We start from the raw sequence: 25,765 nt of genomic DNA, 5'->3' as shown, positions 1-25,765 counted from the left end.
CCAAATGGCAACCCTGGTTCTGGTTTTTCTACACGTATTCGCGGACTGCGACTCCGGAGAGCGTGTGGCGTGTGTGATGTGGTCGAGAGACCAATCCTTCGTGGGCTGCTGAGAAAACTGCCTGAGATAGTACAAATTATGGTGCTCTAATGAACCCATACTATATCTTTAAACGTTGTTGTAATGGGTTCTCGGCGTTTACCCCCCGGAAAATAATCCCCCCCACCCCCGCGGAAAATACCCCCCGTGGAAAATAAGGCTTTCCAAACTTGAGAATTTTAATTGAGTTTTATTTTTTTAATTTCCGTAAACGGAAGGAATTTTGGTACTTGTCTATTATGCACCACTCACTCAAGTTTATGCTGTGTAAAACTCGGGAACAAAAGCGGTTTCTTCGTTAGTTTTTTTTTCGGCTTAGCGCGAGACAACACAGTTTGAAGTCAGAAAAAAAACTCTTTCTAGGTATACGGCCACTAAAAAAATTACAAAAGAATAGAGAGGTATCTGGAAATTGTGTTAACAAAATAAAAAAGGAGAAAATCCCAATATAAAGTAAATGTAATGTTTCCTTTAAGTGTTTTTTCCAAGTGTTAAGTGTGTTTTTTTTTTGTCAATGACCGTTTTTTTAAGTATTAAGTACTATAATTAGGTTAATTTAGTGTTTCACTCAGAATTTTTATAATGATTATTGATCCAACTTTACTCCGCGTTTGCCTTTTATGTGTACTCTTTTAATATATGCACGTGCACATATTTTTCTTTAAAATTCAATTCTCAGTCTCCTTAATTAATATGCAAAAAAATTGTGCCAAACACATTTTGCATGCAGACCGGCTATACTTTACCCCCCCACCCCAATGTGCAAATTTATAGCCCAAATTTATTTCTAAAGTAACGAAGATACTGATGAAAAAACCGGGGTCTTCTCGAATTTTAAACAGCGTAAACTTGAGTGAGTGGCACATAATACACAAGTACCGAAATTCCTTCCCCCTACGGAAATTAAAAAGAATAAAACTGAAATAAAATTCTAAAATTTGGGAAGCCTCATTTTCCGCGGGGGGGGGGGGGGGGGTATTTTCCGGAATGGGGGGGGGGGGGGTTGGTAAACGCGGGACACCGCTGTAATGTTGTATTTTATGAATATTATTTATATAATCGGAGTGTCCCATACAAGCCCAACCATTGGGTATTCTCTTGTCAAGGGCCTCTTTACTTTTATAAATAAATCATCTCAACAGCGTTGCCGACGCTTTTAAATAATCTGTACCAGTTTTCCGAGTAAAATTGTACCGCGAGAGGATAATTTGTACCATCTAAAAAGCAGGTTGAAAATTTCTTGCAACAAAGGGACAATTTTCAATGAACTTCCAGAGTTAAGATATCCGAATAAGAAAAGAGCAAGTAAAACCAAAATGTACAAGCAAATTGGTACTGTACCAAAAAATTCAAAATGCGCCGCATTGCAGAGGTGGATCTACAACAAAATCTTGGGGGGGGGGGCAATGTGACAAGGGCACCAATAATTGACCAAATTAATAATAAAAAGGAGTGAAAAATAGAAATAAAACAAGGAATGAGGGCGCCAGAAAAAATCTTGGGGGGCAGTGACACATTGTGCCAGGACCTCTATATTGTACCAAAACGGTACATTTGCAACTGATTTGGCAACACTGCCCCTTAACTGACTTGAAGCTGATAATTTGATTAAATATGGTTTCTAAAAACCCTATTTTATTGTATTAGCCCTATTTTTATTGTATAGATAAATCCTAACTAAAGTTCCAGATATAAATTATATTATCAGGAAAAACAAAATCTCAAATAGCTTACCAGTATCCATAAGATCCAGTTTGGTAATAACAGCCAAGGTTCTGTTGCCTTCTGGATCCACGTTTCTAGCCAGTTTCAACGCTTCTGAAGTGGCAATGTCAGTGTTGGCACTACTTATTGCTAAAATAATACTGTTTGGGTTTGAAATATAGCGCATTACCAGGTCATAGACTTGTGTTTCAATATCTTCAGGCTGGTCTCCGACTGGAAGCTAGAAAAGTTGTGATTTCCATTTGTCTGTTTTATTTTAGTATTAAAGTTTTAAAAAGTAAACTTATTAAAACTTTATGGGGTACGTACACAGAATGGCGAGTTAGGGGGAGGAATTTCAGTCTTCCCTCCTCCTCGACGGATTTTAACTTAACAAAATAGTTTTGAAGTTCTACAAAAAGCTGTTTTTTTCTTTTTGCCAAAATTTATTGGATAAACTGCAAATTTGCTACTTCAGAATAAGCATTTATGCAATTTTTACGGATTTTTTAACCTCTATCGTTTTGCTAAGCTAATTCAATCAACAGCTGAAACCCTGTTTTAGTTTACAATTTTCAAGACTAGAATTTAAGATTTTGAGCCCCAGTTGCAGGATAGCAAGGACTGCGAACGGGAGCATCTAAACCTAGAAACATTACCAGTATGGGAATTAATACTTACTAGCAGTACGATCACTCCCCGGAAAGTGTGTTCAAAATTGCAACAATTCGGCTATTTGGGCCCAAAAAAGCGACATTTTCATCGTCAGATCCCGGAACATAATACAGGAATATAGCTCAGTAGTGGGGTAGAGTAATTATTAAAATATGCTAAAATCAACGAAATTATATAGGAAATAAAGATACATACTTGTTAAATATCCCAAAAACACTCAAGAAGTTTGATCTATGTGATCTGAGAAAAACCGGATTGTCTTCCGCATTCGGTTATAATTAGCTTAGTCTTATTGAAAAATTACGATGCATGTATATTTTCATTAAATATCTAATATATAGATGTGGTTAGGTTAGGTACATGGGGGTCCGCAGGGGGACCATGGCCCCCCCCTGGAATTTAGACCAGAGTAGGAAGAAAATAGAAGTTTAACAACTAATCAAAGAAAAAGAATTTCTTACTTTTGTTTACACTTTAAAAACTGAAAAACTGCTATGAAACTTGTTTAGAAGCAATTCAGAATTTAATTCAATTCTTAAATCTTAGGTTAACTTAATATAGGTCATTATTTATCTATCTAAAGGAGACCGAAACCGGAACCCGATTTAGGGTGTAGAGTAAATACTCTCAAGGGCAGTCTTATGCCCTAGCAATAGTGCGACAAACTTGATAAAGCTTACCACATTTTGGAATTAATAAACAAAGAAAGTTTTATATATATATATATATATATATATTATATATATATATATATATATATATATATATATATATATATATATATATATATATATATATTATATATATATATATATATATATATATATATATATATATATATATATATATATATATATATATATATATATATATATATATATATATATATATATATATATATATATATATATATATATATATATATATATATATATATATATATATATATATATATATATATATATATATATATATATATATATATATATATATATATATATATATATATATATATATATATATATATATATATATATATATATATATATATATTATATATATATATATATATATATATATATATATATATATATATATTAATTAAAACACTTTTTCCACAGTTCACGCTTGGTAGATTATTTGATTTTATTTTGCTCATTTTTTGTTTAATGGATTTCTTTACTTTTCTTTGAAAAACTTATTTTGTAGAAATTTTTTAAAAATTAATTTCTGTTCGTTTTATATTGACATAGTCTTTTCAGGGAAAAACAAAATAATACAATAAATATTTTCTTTTTATTAAGACTTTATAGTTTGGCCTGCTCTTTGTATGCTGAAGAAAAATTTTCAACAATTTTTAACAACATACACCCTTTTAAAAATCTTGACACAATAATAGTAGTGTTTAATTTAGTTTCATACCTCTTCTAGATGACCTGAAAAGGAAAACTTGATACCATTCGCAAAAAAATCTGTTCAAGTGTATCCAATCTACCGAAGAATACTTTCTTCGATAGATTGGATACACTTACGCTATTTTGATTTGGTTATATTTTAAGAGCAGAAGTAAGCCCAAAAGTTTTAACATAATACACTCAGTCGTTCTTGGGATACTGCTGAGATGCCTTATTGGGAAGTAGCATTAACACGGTGCATTTTGATTTAATCTTAAGGCAACATTTAGTTTTTAAACATTATGGGAAAATGGGAAAGTGGGCGCGGGAGGGGGATTAGTTGCCCTCTAATCATTTTAGACTATTAAAAAGGGCATCAGCCCTTTATATTTTCAATCGAATGAGCCGTTTTCAAAGTTCCTGCGACAATTCCTTCGATACGAAGTGCCCTGGTCTAAACAACAACAACGACAAAAAAATAAATAAATAAATAATACATTATACCCAAATCGATCTTAACTATAAAATTGTCAAAACTTCCAATCACTTTCGACTATTAAAAAGGGCACTAGGCCTTTCAATTTCCGATCGAATGAGCCCTTTTTGAGTTTCTACGACAACGCTCTCTAAAAACACCTTATATTCCCCATGGCATAAATTACAACCCTTACCATAAAGATTGTTAGGGTGGTTGTCATCCTCTAAGACCTAGTTTCCAGAATTTTCAACTACGTTAAACAAAATGGCTATCTCAAAATTTTGATTGGATGTGTTTGGGGAAATGGTGGGAGTGAGAGGGGCATTATTCACTCTCTAACACTTTCAACTATTAAAAAAGGCACTAGCCCTTTCAATTTCCAATCAAATGAGCCCTTTTGAAGTTTCTACGACAACCCTTTCTACAAAAACACTTTATGCCCCCAGGGCATAGATTACACCCCATACCCTAGGGACTGGGGGGGGGGTTGTCATCCTCAACGACCTAATTTCCAGAACTTTTCAATTGATGAGCCCCTTTTGAAGTTTTTTACGACAAATCGATCAATAAAAACCTTATATGCCGCCAGGGCATAACTTACAACCTTTGCCCTGGGGGTTCTGGGGGATTTGTCATCCTTAAATACATAATTTCCAGAACTTTCAACTACGTTGAACAAAATGGCGATCTATAAACTTTGATTGAATGTTCTTCGGGAAATGGTGGGCGTGAGGGGGGGGTTAATTACTCTCCACTCACTTTCGACTATTAAAACGGACAATTTCAATTTCCAATCAAATGAGCCCTTTTTGAAATTTCTACAACAACTTTCTATATAAACCTTATATGCCCCCAGGGCATAACTTAAAACCCTTGCCCTGAAGACTGTGGGGGGGAATTTCCTGCTGAAAGGTATAATTTCCTGAACTTTAAACTACGTGGAACAAAGTGGCTATCTCAAAATTTTGATTGGATGCGTTTGGGGAAATAGTGGGCGTGGAAGGGGTGTTAGTTGCCTTCCAATCACTTTCGACTATTAAAAAGGGCAGTAGCCATTTTAATTTCCAATCTAATGAGCTCTTTTTGAAGTTTCTACGACAATGTGTTCTATAAAAACCTTAACTTACAACCCTTGCCCTGACAACTGTGGGGGGGGGGGGGGTTGTCATCCTCAAAGACCTAACTGCCGGAACTTAAAATTACGCTGAACAAAATGACTATCTCAAAATTTTGACTGGATGTGTTTGGGGAAAAGGTGGGCGTGAGAGGAGTGTTAGTTGCCCTCCAATCACTTTCAACTATTAAAAACGACACTAGCGCTTTGAATTTCCAATCGAATGAGCCCTTTTTGAAGTTTCTACGACAATACTTTCTATAAAAACTTATATGCCCCCAGGGCATAACTTACAACCCTTGCCCAGGGGGCTGTGGGGGAGTGTCCTCCTCAAAAACGTAATTTCTACCTTGGAATCAACTACGCTGAACAAAATGGCTATCTCAAAATGTTGATTGGATGTTTTTCGGAAAAGTGGGCGTGGAAAGGGTGTTATTTGCCTTCCAATAACTTTCGACTATTAAAAAGGGAACAAGCCACTCTAATTTCCAATTGATTGAGCCCTTTTCGAAGTTTCTACGACAACTTCTTCAACACAAAGAGCCCTAGTCTAAAGGGAACAAAAAATAATTAAATAATACATTGTGCCAACATCGTTCTTCAATTAGAAATTGAAAAGGCAATAGCCCTTTCAATTTCCAATTGAATGAGCCCTTTGAAGTTTCTACGACAACACTTTCAATAAAAACCTTATATGCCCCAAGGGCATAAATTACAGCCCTTGCCCTGAGGGCTGTTGGGGGGGGGGGGGGCTGACGTCCTTAAAGACATAATTTCCAAAACTTTCAACTCCGTTGAATAAAATAGCTATCTAAAAATTTTGATTGTATGTGTTTGGGGAAAAAGTGGGCGTGAGAGGGGGGTTAGTTGCCTTCAAATCACTTTCGACAATTAAAAAGGGCACTAGCCCTTTGAATTTCCAATCCAATGAGCCCTTTTCAAGTTTCCACGACAAAGATTTCAATAAAAACCTTATATGCCCCCAGGGCATAACTTATAACCCTTGCCCTGAAGACTGTGGGGGGAGTGTCCTGCTCAAAGGTATAATTTCCTGAACTTTCAAATACGTGGAACAAAATGGCTATTTCAAAACTTTAATTGGATGTGTTTGGGGAAATGGTGGGCGTGAGAGGGGTTAGTTGCCTTTCAACCACTTTCGACTATTAAAAAGGGCACTAGCCATTTCAATTTCCAATCAAATGAGCCCTTTTTGAAGATTTAAAGACAACGTGTTATATAAAAACCTTACATGCCCCCAGGGCATAACTTACAACCCTTGCCCTGAGGTGTGTGGGGGTTGTCATCTTCAAAGACCTAATTTCCAGAACTTGAAACTACGTTGAATAAAATGGCAATCTCAAAATTTTGATTGGATGTGTTTGGGGAAAAGGTGAGTTAGTTGCCCTCCAATCGCTTTCGACTATTAAAAAGGGCACCAGCTCTTTGAATTTTCAATCGAATGAGCCTTTTTTGAAGTTTCTACGACAACGACTTCTATAAAAACCATAGAATCCCCCAAGGCATAACTTACAACCCTTGCCCTGAAGGCTGTGGGGGAGTGTCCTCCTCAAAAACATAATTTCTATCTGGAAATCAAATACACTGAAAAAATGGCTACCTCAAAATTTTGATTGGATGTGTTTCGGGAAATGGTGGGCGTGGAAGGGGTGTCAGTTGCCTTCCAATCACTTTCGACTATTAAAAAGGTCAAAAGCCACTCCAATTTCCAATTGAATGAGCCCTTTTCGAAGTTTCTACGACAACTTCTTCGATACGAAGTGCCCTGCTCTAAAGGGAAAAAAAATAATACATTGTGCCAACATCGTTCTTATATGCCCCCCAGGGCATAACTTAAAACCCTTGCCCTGAGGGTTGTGGGGGAGTGTCAACTCCTTCGATACGAAGTGCCCTGGTCTAAGCCCACGAAAAAAAGAATAATACATTGTGCCCACATCGTTCTTTACTTAGGCAGCGCTATTGCACTGCCTATGATAAAGCGTTGTGCCCTACCAGGAGTCAGTTTGGTCTTGGTTTTTCCTCATATTTTGTCAAGCTAAAAACCTAAGTCTATTTTTTTGTCCTTTTCCTTAATTTTTAAAATATAATCCTAGTTAAGGGGTAAGATTCTAATTTTGCTTAAGTCTGTAATGATCATCCTGTCTCTATTCCATTGGTTGTATCCTATGAGGTCTAATCCTATTAGGAATCTTGCTTGCTTTTCTTTCATAATAATGAAACTTAACTTTTAGCTTAAGCCTGAACGGGAATTTAGTCAAGATTCAGAATTCGGAATTAAAAATATTGATCTTTTAATAAATCATCAAAAAATTAATAATTAATCAATAAATAATTCTAAATAAATTACAAATAAATGGCTTAAACTGAATAGTAAAATTAAAGTAATTAGTAAAAATATTAGTGAAACAGTAACCATTCTTTTTTTTTATACTAAAACTCTTGGTTTTTCTATACCGGTATAGAATCACATTTTTGTATCACTCACTGTTTGAAATATGATCAGTCTAAAGGTATCATGATCAGTCTGGTGGCCGGCGTTTACACCCCCTCCCCACGGAAAATACCCCCCCCCCCCGTGGAACTAGCTTGGAAAATTTAACCTAAATACCTTTCCCCCTCCCCTAAAATCCAAAAAAAACACAGTATAATATCGTATACGCAATGCAAACCAAGCTAACATGCCTAGTCTACATCGGTGATCATGTCAAAAACAACAAGTCAAACATGTCAAAAGTCAACAAGTATGACACAGTAGCTAACTGGTTAAAACTAAAAAATGATACTTAACTGATCAACGATATACTTCTTTGTATTTTTTTTTTTACAACAAATTGATTTCTCCTCCAATCTTCGCTATTCTGGTATCTGCCCCTTTCCCCTGGAAAATTTTCTGTGGGCGTCCTTGGTTAGCTATTTAACATAATGAGTTCTGGGCACCTGCTTTTCATAATTTTCTTCTGTAGTTTCCATAATTTTGTTAATAAAGTATTGTATTTTCATCATATTTTGGTATATTGTTTTCGGGATATATAACAAGTAACTGAAGATATAAAAAAAATTCGAAGTGTGGCAGGAAACGCTCCACACTCGCGTAACCACGCCTTCGACCGCGTAACCACACCACACCACCTTCACGTAGCCAAACCTTCGACCGCGTTACCACACCACCCTCGCATAACCACGCCTTTGACCGCGTAACCACACCTTCGACAGTGTATCCACCACCCTCGCGTAACCACACCTTCGACTGCGTAACCACACCACCCTTGCGTAACCACCTCGCGTGCCTATCATCTTCGAGTGCTATCTGAATCCGCCAAAGTATAATTATTTTTATAGGCCAAGGAAAATGTGTCAAAATTTTTGTCTGTCATTCCCTTTATCAGTTCTCCAACAGTGAGCAGATAAGATACAGATGGAATTCATACCTTTCTGACTTAGTGAGGTCATCATGTTAAAGGAATAAACTGAATCATACTGCGTAGGTGGATCCTAATCAGATTAACAAGACTACTTAAGAATTTATTAGTAATGAGATGACGCCAAAAATCTTTCGATTGCAATCCCAGCTCCACCTCAATTCGATTTCCGATTCCAAGGACACTTACTTTTTTTACATTTTTTGCCATCGATAACAATTGTATTACCTAATCAAGGCGGTATTATCTGAAAAGTTACAATACCTGAGCCTCGTTCTATTTACTTTATTAGTTAAATAATAAACAGATATTGCCGGTTTTTTTTTGTATTCTCAGTTAACTTTAAACGTAATTTTTTATGAACGGGATTCTTAGTTAACTAAAAAGTTGAATATTAAACTACTATTAAGAATTCTTCGTTGTTAGATACCTAAAAAGAATTTCTGGCAAAAAAATTTGAACTCGACAACTCATGCTTGCCTCCATGGTAAAAGGTTTGAATGGTAAAATTAAGCTATTTCAAAATATGATGTTTCATTTCAGGTTTCGGAGATGGAATGAAGCAGCTGTTTATTAAAAGCACTTACTCAGAGCCTTTTTTTTTTTTTTTTTTTTTTAATTCTGGAGTTAATAAAACATGACAAATTTTATGTGGTTATTTTAATTACAAGTGTCTCAATATTTGGAGAAATTAGAAGTCGGTGGAGGGCGGGGGGCTAGACTCTTCCGCGCTTACTTCCCTGACAAGGCTGTTCAACCCTGTTACAATTTCCACTCACTGACATTTAAAAAAGAGCTTTGACAAAAATCACAAGAGAACACAAGTAGATTAAAAGGATCAGTTAATATTCTTTAATTAACTGACAGTTTTCACTTGTTTCCCCCTTTAGGACTGTGAGCTGAATCAAAATCTGATAAATTTAAATTGGTTATAAACACTAAAAATTGGAGGACTTCACCATAAAAAACAGCACAAATATGAAAATATTGTGGCCTCTAATGGCATAAAGGCCATAGCCACAATTTTTGTTCGAGGGGGGGGTCACAAAACAACCTTACGAAACGTATCAAAAAATTGCTTATGTGTATTTCTGTTACTTTTTCGTACACAAATTTTGGAGGGAGGGGGGTTCAACCCCAGTAATACCCCCCCCCCATTGATGCGACCTTGAATGGAACATACTCTTTGCTCTCAGCTGAATCAGGGACCACAAGCATTCGTAAAGTTTCAAGAAAGATCCTCTCGTCCATTTTTTTTAAACTTTGAAATTCGAAAACTTTGCCAAAAATCTAACATATGATAATAAAAACGTTCCATTCGCGTAATAAGTCATGACGTAACTTACTACTGTAATTAGCTCAGTGTTCAATATATTGGAATCACTGACAGCCAACGAAAGCCATTCTCTTACAAATAGAATCGTTTTCGTTGGTCAGGGAAGTGCCGTCGAGGCAGGAAAGTTGGCAGTTCCTGTCCTGTCAAAAGAAGTTGGTATGTCGTCAGTCCATTTCCAATATGTTTTTCCAACCCATTTGTTTTTATTTGTTATTTTTGTGGTAAAACGGCGACGCCAATTCATGAAAATGTTAGGGGGAGGGAAACATATTTTCAAAATTTAAGTAGAAGGGGTGGGGGTGTAAATTTTTCTTTTATCCAATGGAAATACCAAGTGTTCTTAATGAAAATACCATTTTTTTCAAAATCTAAGAGAGAAGGAGCAAACTCTCCATCCCCTGCAGCTGGGGGTGAGGTGATGTGGCAGAATGTATTGTTCAAAATCTAGAGAAGAGAGGACGGGCAATTCAGTTTTTTGTCTATTTTTTCAATCAAAATACCAAAGACGATGTACTTTCCAATGAAAAAAAAAACAACAAAAAACTCTATAATCTATATTGAACTCAGGGTAAATCAGTAGTAGATAGCGGGAACAGCTCCCATGTTTTCAACGCGACAGCTGTCTATTAACCATTTGTTGTTCAGGATTTCAGACTTTAAAACTAGAACCGAAAAACATAGTATAAAGCTAATCGCCTGTCACGGAGCTAAATTTAGTTTTTATGAGAGGTGTAGGTGAGAATATCATACCAAACATTTCCAAGTAGAAAACAAAGAAAAATAAAGACTACCAAGTTCTATTATAGGACAGTTTAATTTGTTTTATATGAAAAAAGTAGAATCCCCATAATAATTGCTTACTTTTTTATGGCTGATTGATCAGTATAGAATATACGAAGAGGAAGTGGAAGTTCAGGCCTTGTGGCCCTGGAATCTTTAGATTTTTCCACTCTTCCTCACAATCGGGGGTTACCCGCTCTCAAAAATCCTTTAAATACGTGTCGCGTGCCAAGTGTAGCGGAACTGTGCCAAGCGTTTTGGGGAACGTGCCAAGCGTGGCAAAACTGTACGGCGCATGAGGTGTTCCATGATATACACCAGGTGACGGGTAATATGCAATCCTTTGCCCACAATACCACGTGTTTTCCATTGAATTTGCGAATTGGTGGTGATCCCCTCTTAAAAGTTTGCCCCTTCAAAGACAATCCCGCGTATGTGCTCTGTCGTAGTTAGGAAGTTTTTTATGCATATCAAAGTAATTCCAAAAATTTTATATGATTTTAGAGGTATTTCTTTCATGAACGTTTTATTTTTATCAATATCAAAATTAGGTTGTATAGGGACCACGAACATGAATAGATAGAAGAATTCGAAATTATATTATTTAAAAAAACATGCTAGATGTTCTCAGAGGAATTATCTAAGGACATTAATCTAATTACTTAATATTGATATTAACTATCTAATTAATTACTGTTAAAAAAATTATTTAATAATTAATATTAATTAATCAAAATGAATTAATATTAAAATCATAATATTAATTTAATAATCAAACAGATCGTGGCAACGAACTGTAAATAAGGAGCGACCTCAATAGTAACCGGAACTCAAAAACGGAATTTTGATGCCAATAGACACAACAAAAGGATCAGATTTTTATGCTGATTTCAAATATATAAATTTCATCATGTTTGGTCTTACCCATCAAAAGTTATGAGCCCAAGAAAATTTTCCTTATTTCCGAAAAGAGGGGGAAATATCCCCTAAAAGTCATAGCATCTTAATGAAAATAACACCATCAGATTCAGCGTATAAGAGAAGCCTACTTTAGAGGTTTCAAGCTCCTATCTGCAAAAATGTGAAATTTTATATATTTTGCCAGAAGAGAGATCACGGATGGGTTTATTTGTTTTTGTCCCAGTGCTGATCATATCAACCCAGTGGTCCTAGAATATCGAGAGAGGGCTCATTCGAAAGGAAAAAAGTTCTAGTGCCCTATTTAATGACCAAAAAATAAAGGGCAACTAGGCTTATGTTTTTCCTAAAGTCGCCCGATCAAAATTTTGAGATAGCCCTTTAGTTCAGCATAGTCGAAAATCTAATAACTAGGTCTTTGAGGATGACCCAATCCCCCACAGTTCCCAGGGGAAGGGCTGCAAGTTATGAACTTTCCTCATCGTTTACACATAGCATTGGTTATTTAGAAGTGTACAGACGTTTTTAGGAGGGATTTTTTCTGCTTGGAGGGGGGGGGTCAGGGGGCGGGGGCTACGTCGGAGGATCTTTCCATGGAGGAAGTTTTTATGGGGGAAGGGAAATTTGTATGAAGTGCCCTTTTTAAGTGACCAAAAAACTGAAGAACAACTAGGCCCCTCCCACGCTCATTTTTTCCCAAAGTCACCCGATCAAAATTTTGAGATAGCCATTTTGTTCAGAATAGTCGAGAATCTAATAACTAGGTCTTTGAGGATGACTTAATCCCCCACAGTCCCGGGGGGAAGGGGTGCTAGTTATGAACTTTGCCGCTTTAAATCTTGTTTTTGAATCTTGATCTCAGGCTATAAATAAAATTTTAAACTACAACGTATTTCTTAACCCTGGAAATATTTCAGAATGTGAGGTTTGTTGACTGCACAGTAAGCAATGAGCAATGTTTCACCAACAACTTGTGGTACACACTTCAATTTATCTGTTCGTGAAACCCATTTACCCAATATTTTTAGCTAAGCCAAAGTTTTTTTTGGAACCATGCGAAACAATTCCAAAAAACCTACATTGTTGGCCGTAATCAGATCTATCATTTTTTTAGAACAAGAAAATAGGACTTGATTTGAATTCGGAATCCAAAAATTTTAAGTGTCTATTTTCAAAAAAAAAAATCAGTTTAGTCTATTTAATTTTTTTCTTCTATTTAGTATTCAAAAAGAAGATTTATTTGCTTTATTATATATTACAGGGAATTTGCAACCTTTATAGGAATTTTTCTTCTAAAATAACATCCCTTGCTTCATCTGCGGATGAAAGATGACAAATTGCCAAAGATTGTCCTTGTCGGCCAACCATCTAGGGCTAAACGAAAAGCATGTCGTCCCCGAATGGATTGAGAGGATGTCGTAAGGAAAGAATTAAGGGAAATAGGAACTTCTTGAGAGGGTGTAAAGAGGGAGGCTTTGAATAGATTGGGATGGAGGAGGAGCGTGCGTAGCTGTGTTGGCCTCAGGCGACTTGGCACTGCAGTGAGTTGTTAGTAGTAGTAGTAGTAGTAGTTTTCAAGCCTGGATCCGTTTCACAAATAGAAATTTATCTTAGCTAACTTCCAAGTTACCATGGTCGTTTCATCTCCAGACAGTCATTATGCACTTAACTTTGCTAGGCTTTGTTACCTTTGTTAGAACAACGTACCTTTGTTAGGCCAGGCAGGTCCTTTGTTAGGCTACCTTTGTTAGGCTTTGTTACCTTTGTTAGGACAACGTACCTTTGTTAGGCCAGGCAGGTCCTTTGTTAGGCTTTGTTACCTTTGTTAGGACAACTTACCTTTGTTAGGCCAGGCAGGTCCACCAGCGTTAAATTTACCACTTTTGGAGAATATACCTTCAAGTATAAGGCATCGCTGCTAACTCCCTTGTTACTTCCAGCAATTTTATTGGTGTATGCTTGAATTTCTTCTTGAACTTTGCTGAAGTCTGTAAAGACTGTATTTGTGTGCAAAAATCTGGCCCACTCATCATAATCGCCCGTGCCTGCAAACAAAAGCTATGCGAGTTAATTTATTTTTGCGTTCAGAAATTAATTATTAGCGTTTGATCAAAGAAAAAAGAGATCAGTTTTATTGGTAGAAGATATGATAAGTGTTATTCAAAATTAATAAAGCATACAACAACAAACCTGATGTTATTTCCCCAAAAGGCTCTTAGGCTTGTAAAAAAAAAAAAAAAAAAAAAGAAAAAAAAAGAAGAAAAAAAAAGAAGGGGGAAACATGTTTCAATTAAGCACTAAATAAAAACAAAACGATTATAAAGATCAAAATATCACTAAAAAAAGTGAAATGCAATAAATACATTAAATAGTCTTCAACCAATCTTACACAAAATCAGAGCAAAGAAGAGAAGAAGAAGTAGAAACTTTTTTACGAGTTTTTTTAATAAACTAAATGAAACGAAAATAAGAGTAAACCAAAAAGTACGTAATTGTTTCCTTTACTGATAATACAACGAGCCTACACTTAAATGAGGTCATTTGCTGATAAGATTCACCATCAAGCAAAAGCATGGAAATGAGAAAGTACTAAAAAAAATACCCACAGAATAAGCAAGATTAGGCCAGTTTGTGAAATTTTGCAAATTCAAATTTTTGCAAATTTTGCAAATTCAAATGCAATTTGCAAATCAAATTTTGTGAAAAGCACAAATTTTGAAATATATAATACAAAAATGTTACAAATTATGAATAATTCTTAAGAACTTAGTGATTCAAAACTTTTTTTTTTTTTTGTTGGAAGGAGGGGAGGTTGAAGGGTTTGCAAGAGAGAGAAGAACAGAGGAATATATATTAAGTTCCAACATATACAGACACTATGAGATAAATACGTTACTGCCATCTACTTTTGACCTACCCAAGAACGAATGTTACATACTTTCTTGCTATTAAACAGACTGAGAAGTACCATAGTTGTCACACATTTCATACAATTCTTTTGAGTGGATTCCCCCCTCCCCCCCCCTCCCCTGAAAAAAAGCCGATGCGTATAACAAAAACTAGATAACTTCGGTATTTGATTTCACGTCATTTGACAGGATGGAGTTCATTAAGGAAAAGGCTCTGCTAACCATGTGCCTCTGGGTATGGGTTTTCCAAAGAAAATGCTACATTATAAAAGACTGGCTTCAACCTTATAGGCAGGTGGAGCCCACCCCAGGGAGAGTATCTAGGTTTAACTATCTCTAATTGAATCCCAGGCCTAGGGTTGTTTGGGCTTGCCACCCTCCACCTGAAACTGATCGCAATGAAAAGAGCAACAACGGCCTCAGATGAGCTATCTTTCTTTATCCTACTAAGACCATTGCCTGTTCCTGGACCAAAAATGACTATCATTAAAATCTTTTATTCTAAAGTAGCCATCGTATTGCCACCTGGAGTGTTTTGACCTTGAATTTTCCTGAAGAAACATCACTTCTGGCAATGAAACTTAAACGATTTATCACCCTAGATCTAACAGGGGAATGGAGTTGAATCCATAGGTGAGGTATACAATCTTCTGTGGTCAGGCCAGCAAAATACAAGAAAGAACGGTGTTGTGCTAGTCCTCAAATATAGGACAAAGAATTGTATACTTCCATTCGATCCTATCTCAGATGGAATCGCAAAAGCTAATCTCAGTCGGAAGCCTTGAAAAGCGACAATCCCTATCTGTCATGCTCCAACAAATGAAGCTGACACGAAAACGAAAGGTAATTTCCATTCAGCCTTGCCCAACAAACTGTCTAAGGCCTCGCCCCATAATGTTGTGATTATGTTCGCTGACCTCAAAGCCACCGTGTAGGATAGCCAAGTGTTATAGCGGCAAGTTATCGGACCAGTTACTCCGTACCGATTAAATGACAACAGACTAAGGCACATACAACTGTGCAGCATTCACAACCTTATCATCTCGAACACCATGTTTGATAGGAAACATATCCGAAAACAGATATGTCTTGCAGATATGTCAATTTTGCATTAGCAGCAACTGCAGAACGCCTGAGCGATCACAAACGCAACCATCACCTAGCGATCACAAAAGCAAACGAAGCTTGTCTGCAAATATAAATTAGCAAGAGAAATAAAGGTTGTTTTAGTACAGTTAAACTTTATACCTTAATTTAAACCAAACTATAGGTTTTGGGAACCAGAGATTATTCAGTTTATAGTCAACATTTTTGTTTAATACCATCAGATCCAAAAGTTTGTTGTTTTTTTTTTTAGGACGTCTTCATTTTGGTAGAAAACAAACCTCATAAAAGACAAACAAGACATAAATATAAAACCAACTTCTATTCAGAAATAGAATTTGTTTTTCATATACATTCTTCCCTTTTAGAACGGTAGAAAAAACAATTCTATTTCCATTTTCTACATCTTTTCATTCAATTTTTGCAACCAAAAATGTTCTTTTATAGGTGTGCCTAAACTTCTCCCATAGGCCCATTATCTTATATTTCCAATGCACAGCTGTCATAGTTTACACTATTTCTTTTTAATTGATCCATATCCAGTTTTTTCCACATTTTTTCTATTATTTTCAAATAATTTACCAATTCGCCTTTTGAATAACTGCGAATTTCAGACAAACAGAAACTGGATTTAAAAATAAAATAAAATTGGATTTAAAAGAAAAAAAAAGTTTTTTTTTCTACTGCAAGTAAAGAACAAGTAATGTAAGCTATTAACGCAAGTAATGTATGTACGTTTGTCAACACGAAAGCCTCATAGGCAATCAAATCAAAACAAATATATCAAAACACATTTATAAAAATCACAACACCCTGTTTTTTTTGAAAAAAAAAATTATCGCAAAAAAAAACAACATAGCTTCATAGCTTTTTTACAGTTCTTGATAGCCCTGACAAAAAGAAAATATGATAGAGAAACAATATACTTTTATCCATAAGCTATTAAGTAATCTAAATGCCTCATTAAAGCAAAATTATAGACGTCAATGTGCAATTTACACCAAAAACACCGTATATATAATAAATACAAATTAATCTCGTTGAAATTCCAATAGAAATCGAAGAAACGGAAATTAAATCTAAAACTAATTTTTGGGCAATGTTTATATTAACGGATTATTCAGATAGCTAAAAAGCAAAATTACCTCTATAGTCAGAATTGCATTCTGAATCCAAATTTAACATTTAAAAACCCTAAATTTCACAGACAAAAACTATCATAGCTCCGATTCATAACTCAAGCATAACATGTCCATATGTTATACATATATCAATGCCGTATCCAGGGGGAATAGGTTCGGGGGTTTAAACCCCCCCCCCCCACTCGAAATGTGTGTCTGACACGTAAAAACGTAAAAAAATGGACGGAAACAAATTTTTATGCGTTTTTTTTTATTTTTTTTTGTGTGTGTAGCCCACCCCCCGAAAAACTTCTTCTGTAAAACACCCCCGAAAAAAAAATCCTGGAAACGGCCCTGATATGTATCCATACTGATGTGTAACATCATATTACCCTCTTCTTCTTCAATACAAACACAAATTACCTTCTTCTTCACTCTTGTAGTGAGATTCCTCTTTGGAAACGTGAATGAGCTGTAAAACAATAGGACATCTTGTGACTATACCAGTTCCTCTGGGCAAAAAGGACTGACCAACTAAGCTTTCAAGTACTGAACTTTTCCCAGAACTCTATAAAGAAAAGCTATTTCACAATATATTAGTGCATTTGAAGCCACCAGAAAAAAAAATGCTTATTTTTGTATTTTCATTGAAAATATTGAACAAAACGAACATTTAACCCACACTAAAAAGCCTACTGAAAACAATTTCCCCATCCCCCCAAAATTCTCGTGAATTGATACCACCCTTTACCTGACATCACATATTATATTGTTTTTTTTATGTATAGATACATAAAAACAGCTCATTACGCTGACTCCAAACCTATAAGATTCATCAAGTTTAGTGTTACCCATCAAAAACAATGAACCTGAGAAAATTTGCCTGATCTTCGAAAAAGGGGCGAAACACCCCTTAAAGTCAAGGACTCCGAATGAAACTCACACTATCATTTTCAACGTATCAGAAAACCCTACTGTAGAAGTTTCAAGCTCGTATATGCAAAACTCTCGAATTTTGATTTTCTGCCAGAAGAAAAATCATTCATAGGCCTACGTGTTTATTTATTATTTTTTTTCTTGTTGTTGTTTTTTTTCCATGGGTGATCATATAGAATTGATATTCCTTGCAGATCGGGAGAGGGTGGATTCAAACGGAAAATAAAAGTTCTAGTGCCCTTTTTAAGTAACCAAAAAGATTGGAGTGCAACTAGCCCCCTCCCATGCCCCTTTTCCCCCAGAGTCGTCCGATCCAAATTTTGAGATAGCCATTTAATTCATCATAGTTAAGAGATCCAATAACTATATCTTCAGGGGTAACATAACCACCCGCAGCCCGTGGGGAAATGGCTGTAAATTATGAAATTTGCCCATAATTTGCATAAAGTGTTTGTTATTCGGGAGAATATCGACATATTTCAGAGGAGGGGGGATTTTGTGCTTGAGATGGGATTCCAAGGAGAAATTTTCCGCGAGGAGGAAAACTTCCGACGGTGAAAATTCAAGAGGGAATTTTACACTGGGGGATTTGACAGAAATCCTATACGAAATTCTCATTAGGCTATTTGTCTTGCTTTCTCTTTGCCAACTCAATTTGCATGTGGAGATGTTCTGGAGAAAATTTTCAGCGGGTTTGGATTTCCGGGAAAAAAATTCCACTAAAGGGGAGATTTCCGGAGTGATCGGATAAACGATTAGAATTTTTTTTTCAACTAAATGTATGCTAATCAGAATTTTTAAGGCTGAATCACCCGCAAGAAATTTGACGGAGGGGGGGGAGGAAGAATTCTAAGCGAGGAGGAAATTGTCCGGATGGAATTTTACGGTGGGGAGGGGGTATTTTACTGGGAGAAACTTTCGACGGAGCATTTTCCCGTAAGTGAGAGGGAACTTTTTAAGAAGAGCGAGCCAGATTTACTGCTATTTTTTGAAAAATGACCAAAATTAAAAAAAAGTTTTTTTTCAACTGAAAGTAAGGAGCAACATCAGCACTCAAAACCAGCAGAAATAATCGCGTATATACCCCCCTCCTCAATACATTGCTCTTTACGCTAAAGTTTTACTGTTTGTTCCAACTTTTACAGAACAACTCCTGAAGCACAAAGACCGTTTAATTAAAATAGAAAACTTTTTTTATGTGCAAAAAACTTGTGCTAGCGTGAAGAGCAAGGTATTAAGGAGGGGGCCACCCCTTAATATACAGAATAATTTCTGCTCGTTTTATTTGGTTCAAGATGTTAAAATTAGAATAGCCAAGGCTCAGGTTTTTTCGCAGTTGAAAAAAGTTTGGAAGAATAGGAAGATAAGTCTGCGAACCAAGTTTAGAATATTGGGAGCTCCAGCAACGACAGTGATCAAATATAGTTCTGAAGCATGGGTGCTGCGAAAAACGGGCGAAGATTTGCAAGATGTTTTCCAGAGATATTGCTTACGGATTGTTCTGGGTACCCGGCTGACTGACTGTATTTCAAACAGTAGGCTGTACGAAAAATGGGGTTCAATCCCGCTTTTTGCGGCTATAATGAAAGAAAGGTTGAAGTGCCTAGGGCACGTTATGTGGATGAAGGATGACAGATTGCCGAAGATTATCTTTTTCAGCCAACCGTATAGGAATAAACGGAAAGCAGGTCGTCGTCGTCTGGGGTGGGAGGACGTCATAAAGAAAGATTTAAAGGAAATGGGAACTTTCTGGGAGGGTGTAAAAAGGGAGGTTTTGAATAGATTGGGATGGAGGAGGAGCATGCGTAGCTGTGTTGGCCTCAGGCGGCTTGGGGCTGTGGTGAGTTGTTAGCAGTAGTAGCAGTTCTAAGAGAAGAAGTAGTAATAGTAGCAGCCCTGAAAGTGTCAACTTAATACCCTCAGTCGTTACTGAGATATTAGGTGTACCAGGAATATCTCAGGAACGGCTTAAATTATTAATTTGAAACTTTCAGGGTTTGTTGAGGCAGATTTTAAACTAACCAAGTCACTTTGCGCTTACTACTAAAATTATAATTACTGCAACTAGTGGTATTGGGGTGACACTTTCAAGGAATGTTTAGAGAATTTCAACTCAACTAAAACTTCAACTACCCCCCCCAAACATTCTGTGAAGCTTCAGGTTAATAGCCATAGCTTCAATAGTAGCAATGACTGTAGAAGTAGCAGTTTTTGTTTTTTTTCAACATCCCCCTCAAAACAAGCTGAAAGATTCAACTTATTTCCATAAATAGCTCATGAAGCATCGCTGATACGTCCTTTTGACAACCGACTTGCACAGTATGTTATGATTTAGTTCAACACTGTGTCAACATTCCCTAAAATTTTCACCTAAATACCATTAGCTTTGGTAGCAATATTAGTAAAGCAGTAGTAATAGTAGTAGCAGTAGCAGCAGTCAAATATTGCATTTAGGTTAGTTTGACATCCAGAACAACAAGCCCTGTAGGTTTCAATTTCATGCTCCAAACTGTTCCTAAGATATTGCTTATAAACCCTTTTGACAATCTGCATGCATACGGTGTGTTTTGATTCAGTTCAACTTCCTCCTCACAATTCACAGAAATTATCACCTTCCTACCCTTAGCCCTAGTTGCAGCAGTAGTCACAGTAGATGGAATCTAATCTGACCATGAAACCTATAGTATTGACAATGTAAACTCAAATTCAGTTTTTGGATTTTCAAGATATTAGATAACGCATCTGCATATGCCTAAGATTTATTAACCAATGCCACAATAATGTGGAGGAGTTTTTAGTTTTGTAGGTTTAAAATATTACGAAAACCCTTGCCAGATGACCTTCCTTGCGCTGAAAGTCTTGCAAGGTATTAGTTGAGTCTTATTACTTCATTGCAGCTAAGTATGAAAATCAGGTAGCAATCAATGTATATCTGATTTGCTTCTCCTGCAAGGTTCATAAAAAAAAGTGCCTCTAAACACGTCGTCATCATCAGTGGATATTTTAAGGTACAGTAGACATAACAAACATGTTGCCTCCCTTGTTGCAAGTCTTTTAGTTCTGAGTTCCTCCAAACCCTTTTGCTGCACCTAACTTCTTATATATTGAACTGTTATCCTCAGCTTCTAACACAGACAATATTGTTACTTTGTTTAGTAGCCATTAAGTCAAAGTTGTGAAAGTAGGATTTTATTCAGGTCACCTTCCCCTTTCTTCTTGCTTCTAAGCCCCCCCCCCACCTGTGGCTGAATAAAAGAATAAAACCTGTTTTCACACTGATACTGAAAAATGTATCAAGTGTGATTTGAGCAAAATCAAAATACCTTTTAATCTTACTGACAATTGTGCTGTGCTGCCACATAGTGAAAAAAATAACTCAGTTGAACTTAACTCCTCAATTAAGGCTTTTGAGCATCTCCAAGAAGAGTAGGAGCAAATTGGCTTGAATTTTAACACTGGTACTGGTCTATCTGGTACTGAATTTCCTTGTGCTAGCTGTCTTACTTATATGGGTATGCTTATTGGAGCAAATCTGAAGGAAACTGCAAACCTAGCACTAACAAATTATGCTTGTAGGATCCAGGCTGCATATGCATCCTTAGCTTTGAATGCTTTATATCTGAGTAAAAGACACCAATCTCAGTTATACAGTAGCCTCACAGATCCTCGTCTTCTTGCTCCTGTATGGCCTTTTTTTAATTGTGACAAGAGGAAGCAAAATCACTAGTTTTATTTTAAATTTGCAATATATTTGATAGGACTCTCAACGTGAACATGTAACTCCTTTCTGGAGGAAAAGTATTAATTAACAAACCCAGAATGAGTTATTGAGAAATTTTCTATTAAATGCAAGGAGTCCTCCAACTTTGGTCATTTCTGTTAGTGTTTAATGAAGTGTATTTTTTCACTGTTGTTTCTTGTTTTTACTCTGTCTTTCTTGGGGAGATACCCATTCTTTTTTTATGTGATGGGCTATGAATATAATAAAGGAATAAATAATTTAAAAACGGATAAAATGGGATCAAACATTAAAATGCCATGAATAGAAACTTCCTGTATTCTATTCTAAGTGTTTACAAAAAATTGCCCTAAAAACTAAAGAATAAGTATGCATTTATTTGCCTAAGTATTAAGCACAGCACCTTCTTGCAGTTCTATGTGTAGCCTAGGACTATATCTGGCCTCATTAGGGGGAGGGTGCAACAGTCATGATAGCTACCATTATATTTGGGAGGTGTTGGTTGAGGAATCAAATCGTACTATTCTTTTGTTATTATAGTCTTTCTTTCACAAGAGCTTATAGAACAGGATTTTACTCTTAATGTATCTACCTTCATCCCTTTCTCCTCGAAAAGGCATTTATATTTCGGGTATATTTGGCCCGCATTGAGATTGGTAAACAAAACTTTCAGGAATGGATACATAACTTAAATTATCCCCTGGAACAATACTCTCAAGTATCTATCTCACCCATTCCCACTCATAAGGGTAATAAAATATGTTGAGCCTCTGAAGCCACTGGACACTTTGAAAAATCTCTGTACTATACAGGTTAAACCTTCAGAAATAAACTAAAGCCCAAATGAGTTACAAATAATATATGTTGAACCTCATGCCTTTGCTCAATATTGATTTATAACATTATAAAGTTTCTTTAACTATCTGTTAAATTTGAAAAAAGCCTTGATAGGGTTTAATATTCCTTCTCAGATCGTATGAATTGTAATTCAAACCCAAAGCCAAAAAAAAGGTTAAATTTTCCAAAAGTTCCCTAATCAAGGTAAAATAGCTTTTGTTGAAGCACTTCCCATAGTATATTTAGGCCCTTGGTTTATTCCTAAAAGTTTAATTTTCTTAACTCAACTTCATTAATTAGCTTAATTTGCAGTTCAGAGCAAAATTAAGGGACATACTGGATCTGTAGTGCTCTGTGCTGAGGATGGTGAATTTCCATCACTCTGTTAGGGCACAGTGACATGCTGTAAGAGTTCTGCTGGAAAGATCCAATTTAAGCCCACTTGGTAATGGTGACCACAAGGTAGATATGACCCATGATGACCATTACCCAGTAGTACAAAGCTGACACCATTGCACAATATCAATTTTGGATTAAGCTTGCAAGATGGTTGGGTATGACAAACTTTATCAGCATCCCAGCAAGACACTCTTATGATGAGGTTGGCATCAGTGGATATTTGAATGGGACAGACAGTCCCACTCAAATGTCCCTTACTTGTCAAGTCTGGACTTAAAGAATACAGCTGTTGTAATCACTGTTGCAAATTGAAGACTATTGAAATCATTGAAAGCACACTTGGTTCGGTGATATGGGAGAGAGCCGATCAATAACTGAATTAACTGAATAGGATAGTAGTAATCTTAGCTTAGATTTATAAGATATTGTGGAGTATTTTTTTTATTTTGTGTTTAGTGCTCTGGTTGTTAAGTTAGTTGATAATTTATGATTGTCTGAGAATTATGATTATCTTATTTTCGGAGGCCCGTTCGCAAAAGTATCATAATGAGCATTACGTAGTTTTTTCTTACTTTTTTTTTTTTTTTTTTTGTTATCAAAACTGTTATATTTAATTTCTTTACTTTGTGCCACACTGTTCCTGATTTTTTTTAGATAAGGTTTTCCTTCTATAAAGTTCTAGTTTTTGATTTATGTTTGTCTCTTTCAGATGAAGTTTTGGTAACAATTGTTTCTCCTTTCACTCTCCGTATGGTTGCTATGCCACTTTTTGTCAATAAGTATACCCAGTATTGAGATAATTGATTATATAATTCGTAATTTTGAGCAGCTTTCCGTAGATTTAGGTAAAATATTTGAAAATTTATGCAACGATGACAATGTTTTTGATATGATGGTTCATTCTATCCCAAAAAATAAATATCTACTCCCCACCCAAGTTTTAAATAAAGGCGCTAATTTTAGAATGGCATTTTTGAACTGTCGCGGGTTACTAAATATTTTTGATCGAATATCCCTATTTATTTCTCATCATAATATAGATGTCTTCGGCTCTTGTGAGACATTTTTAAATGATTCGACAAAGACATTTATTAATAAACAGGATTACACTTTTTTTCATAAGAATCGGATTAATAAAAACAGGGAGGGTTAGGTTTTTTTCATTAAGTCATCAATTCAGTTAGATCTGGTGAGTGAATTTGATCACCTATATCTTGAAATGGCGTTTGAATTTTTGGCAGTGAAAATAGAAGTAAATAGTATGAAAATTTTGTGTTGTGTTTTTTACCCACCTCCAAGTTCTCCTGCTTCAAAATTCATGGAACTTCTTGATGATTTTGTGCTTATTGCTTCGAAAAAGTATCCAAAAATAGTTATCATGGGTGACTTTAATAATGACTTATATAATTCTAATAATTCAAGTGGTAATTTCCACGGAATATCTTCTGACGGGGCTGACTTGTTATCAGTTTGCTTGTCCGGTGGTCTCTTACCAACTTATGGAATCCCAACAAGAATAACGAAAGATTCTGCTTCCCTTATAAATGATTTGTTTACGAATCTGGAACTAAAGTCTAGTGATGTGGTTATTGAAGATTTTTCAGACCATTTGATGCTAGTAAGCAACCTTCACTTGATTACAGAGTTTAATAGGCCTACTAAAAGAAAAATGGGGATGACTAATAGAAACTGCTTAAGAAAACAAAGTATTTCTTTTTTCAACTGATTTTTCTTCTTGTTTAGAGTCTTCGGACCCCGATTTTGCTGCTCAATTTTTTGTGAATCAGTTTAAATGTTGTTTCAATAATGCTTTCTTTCTCTGCCAAATATCAAGAAGAAATAGTATAAAGCCAATTAAGCCTTGGATATCTCCTGGATTGCTGGTATCAATAAAAGATAAGAATCTGTTATATAAGGCATACTTAATGCATCCATCTGAAGTTAAATTAGATGAATTTCGCAGATACAAAAATTATTTACCAAAAATTCTAAGATCAGCACAAAAAGTCATTGCTTCACCAAAGCATTTGTTGAAGTAGAAGGTTTCCCCAAGAAGATATAGGAAATAATTATTAAGCGCTTAGGAAAGCATAAGACCCATAATCTTCCTGATGAATTAATAGCTGAAGATGGAACTAAACTGGCTACAGGAAAAGTGGAAATTATCAATGCATTAAATATACACTTTGCAAAAATTGGCAAGGAAACCGCGTCAAATACTGGAGACAACCTGACCCATCATCTGGATAATGAAACTGGACAGGACTTTCAATCAAATTTACCCCCGTCTCACAATACCTCCGTTTTTCCTACTACTGTAACCCCAGATGAAGTTTTACTTGCAATAAAGCTTCTAAAGAATGCATCTTTGTAAGGGACCAATGGGTCATTGAATAATCTGATTAAGTGCACAGCACCAAATATTGTAAACCCGCTTTCCCATGTGTTCAACCTCTGTTTTAAAACCGGAAGATTTCCTTCTTGTTTCAAGTCTGCAAGAATTATCTCTTTGTATAAAGGAGGAGACCCAAAGAACCCAACAAACTATCGGCCGATTTCGATCCTGTCTAAATTTGGGAAGTTGATCGAAAAGTGCCTATATAACCATATAGTCAGCTTTCTAACGAAATCTAAATTTTTTAGTCCGGTGCAATTTGGGTTCCGGAAGTCTCACTCTACTGAGCATGCTATTATGGCAATGACTCAATTTGTTCATGACGCCCTCGACAAAGGTGATATTCCTGCTACAATTTTTATTGACATTAAGAACGCATTTGATACGATT

At 35.8% G+C, this 25,765-nt stretch overlaps 1 protein-coding gene across 1 annotated transcript in view; it reads right to left on the bottom strand.

The window, feature by feature from the left end:
• Drp1 (dynamin related protein 1) overlaps positions 1-25,765 on the bottom strand; it is an 82,568-nt gene that overhangs the window by 48,219 nt on the left and 8,584 nt on the right. The window contains exons 2-4 of the mRNA XM_089107159.1: positions 17,493-17,637; positions 13,775-13,980; positions 1,834-2,044 (exon numbers count right to left, since the gene is read on the bottom strand). Coding sequence (XP_088963285.1) covers positions 1,834-2,044; positions 13,775-13,980; positions 17,493-17,637 — 562 coding nt within the window. The remainder of the gene's footprint in view (positions 1-1,833; positions 2,045-13,774; positions 13,981-17,492; positions 17,638-25,765) is intronic.

Source organism: Artemia sp. Qi Xiang Cuo, chromosome 21 (genome assembly GCF_049724085.1).
Source record: "Artemia sp. Qi Xiang Cuo chromosome 21, ASM4972408v1, whole genome shotgun sequence".
Classification (NCBI taxonomy): Eukaryota; Metazoa; Arthropoda; class Branchiopoda; order Anostraca; family Artemiidae; genus Artemia; species Artemia sp. Qi Xiang Cuo.
Note: the sequence above shows the minus strand (reverse complement) of the source record. Positions and strands in the feature narration are given on the sequence as shown.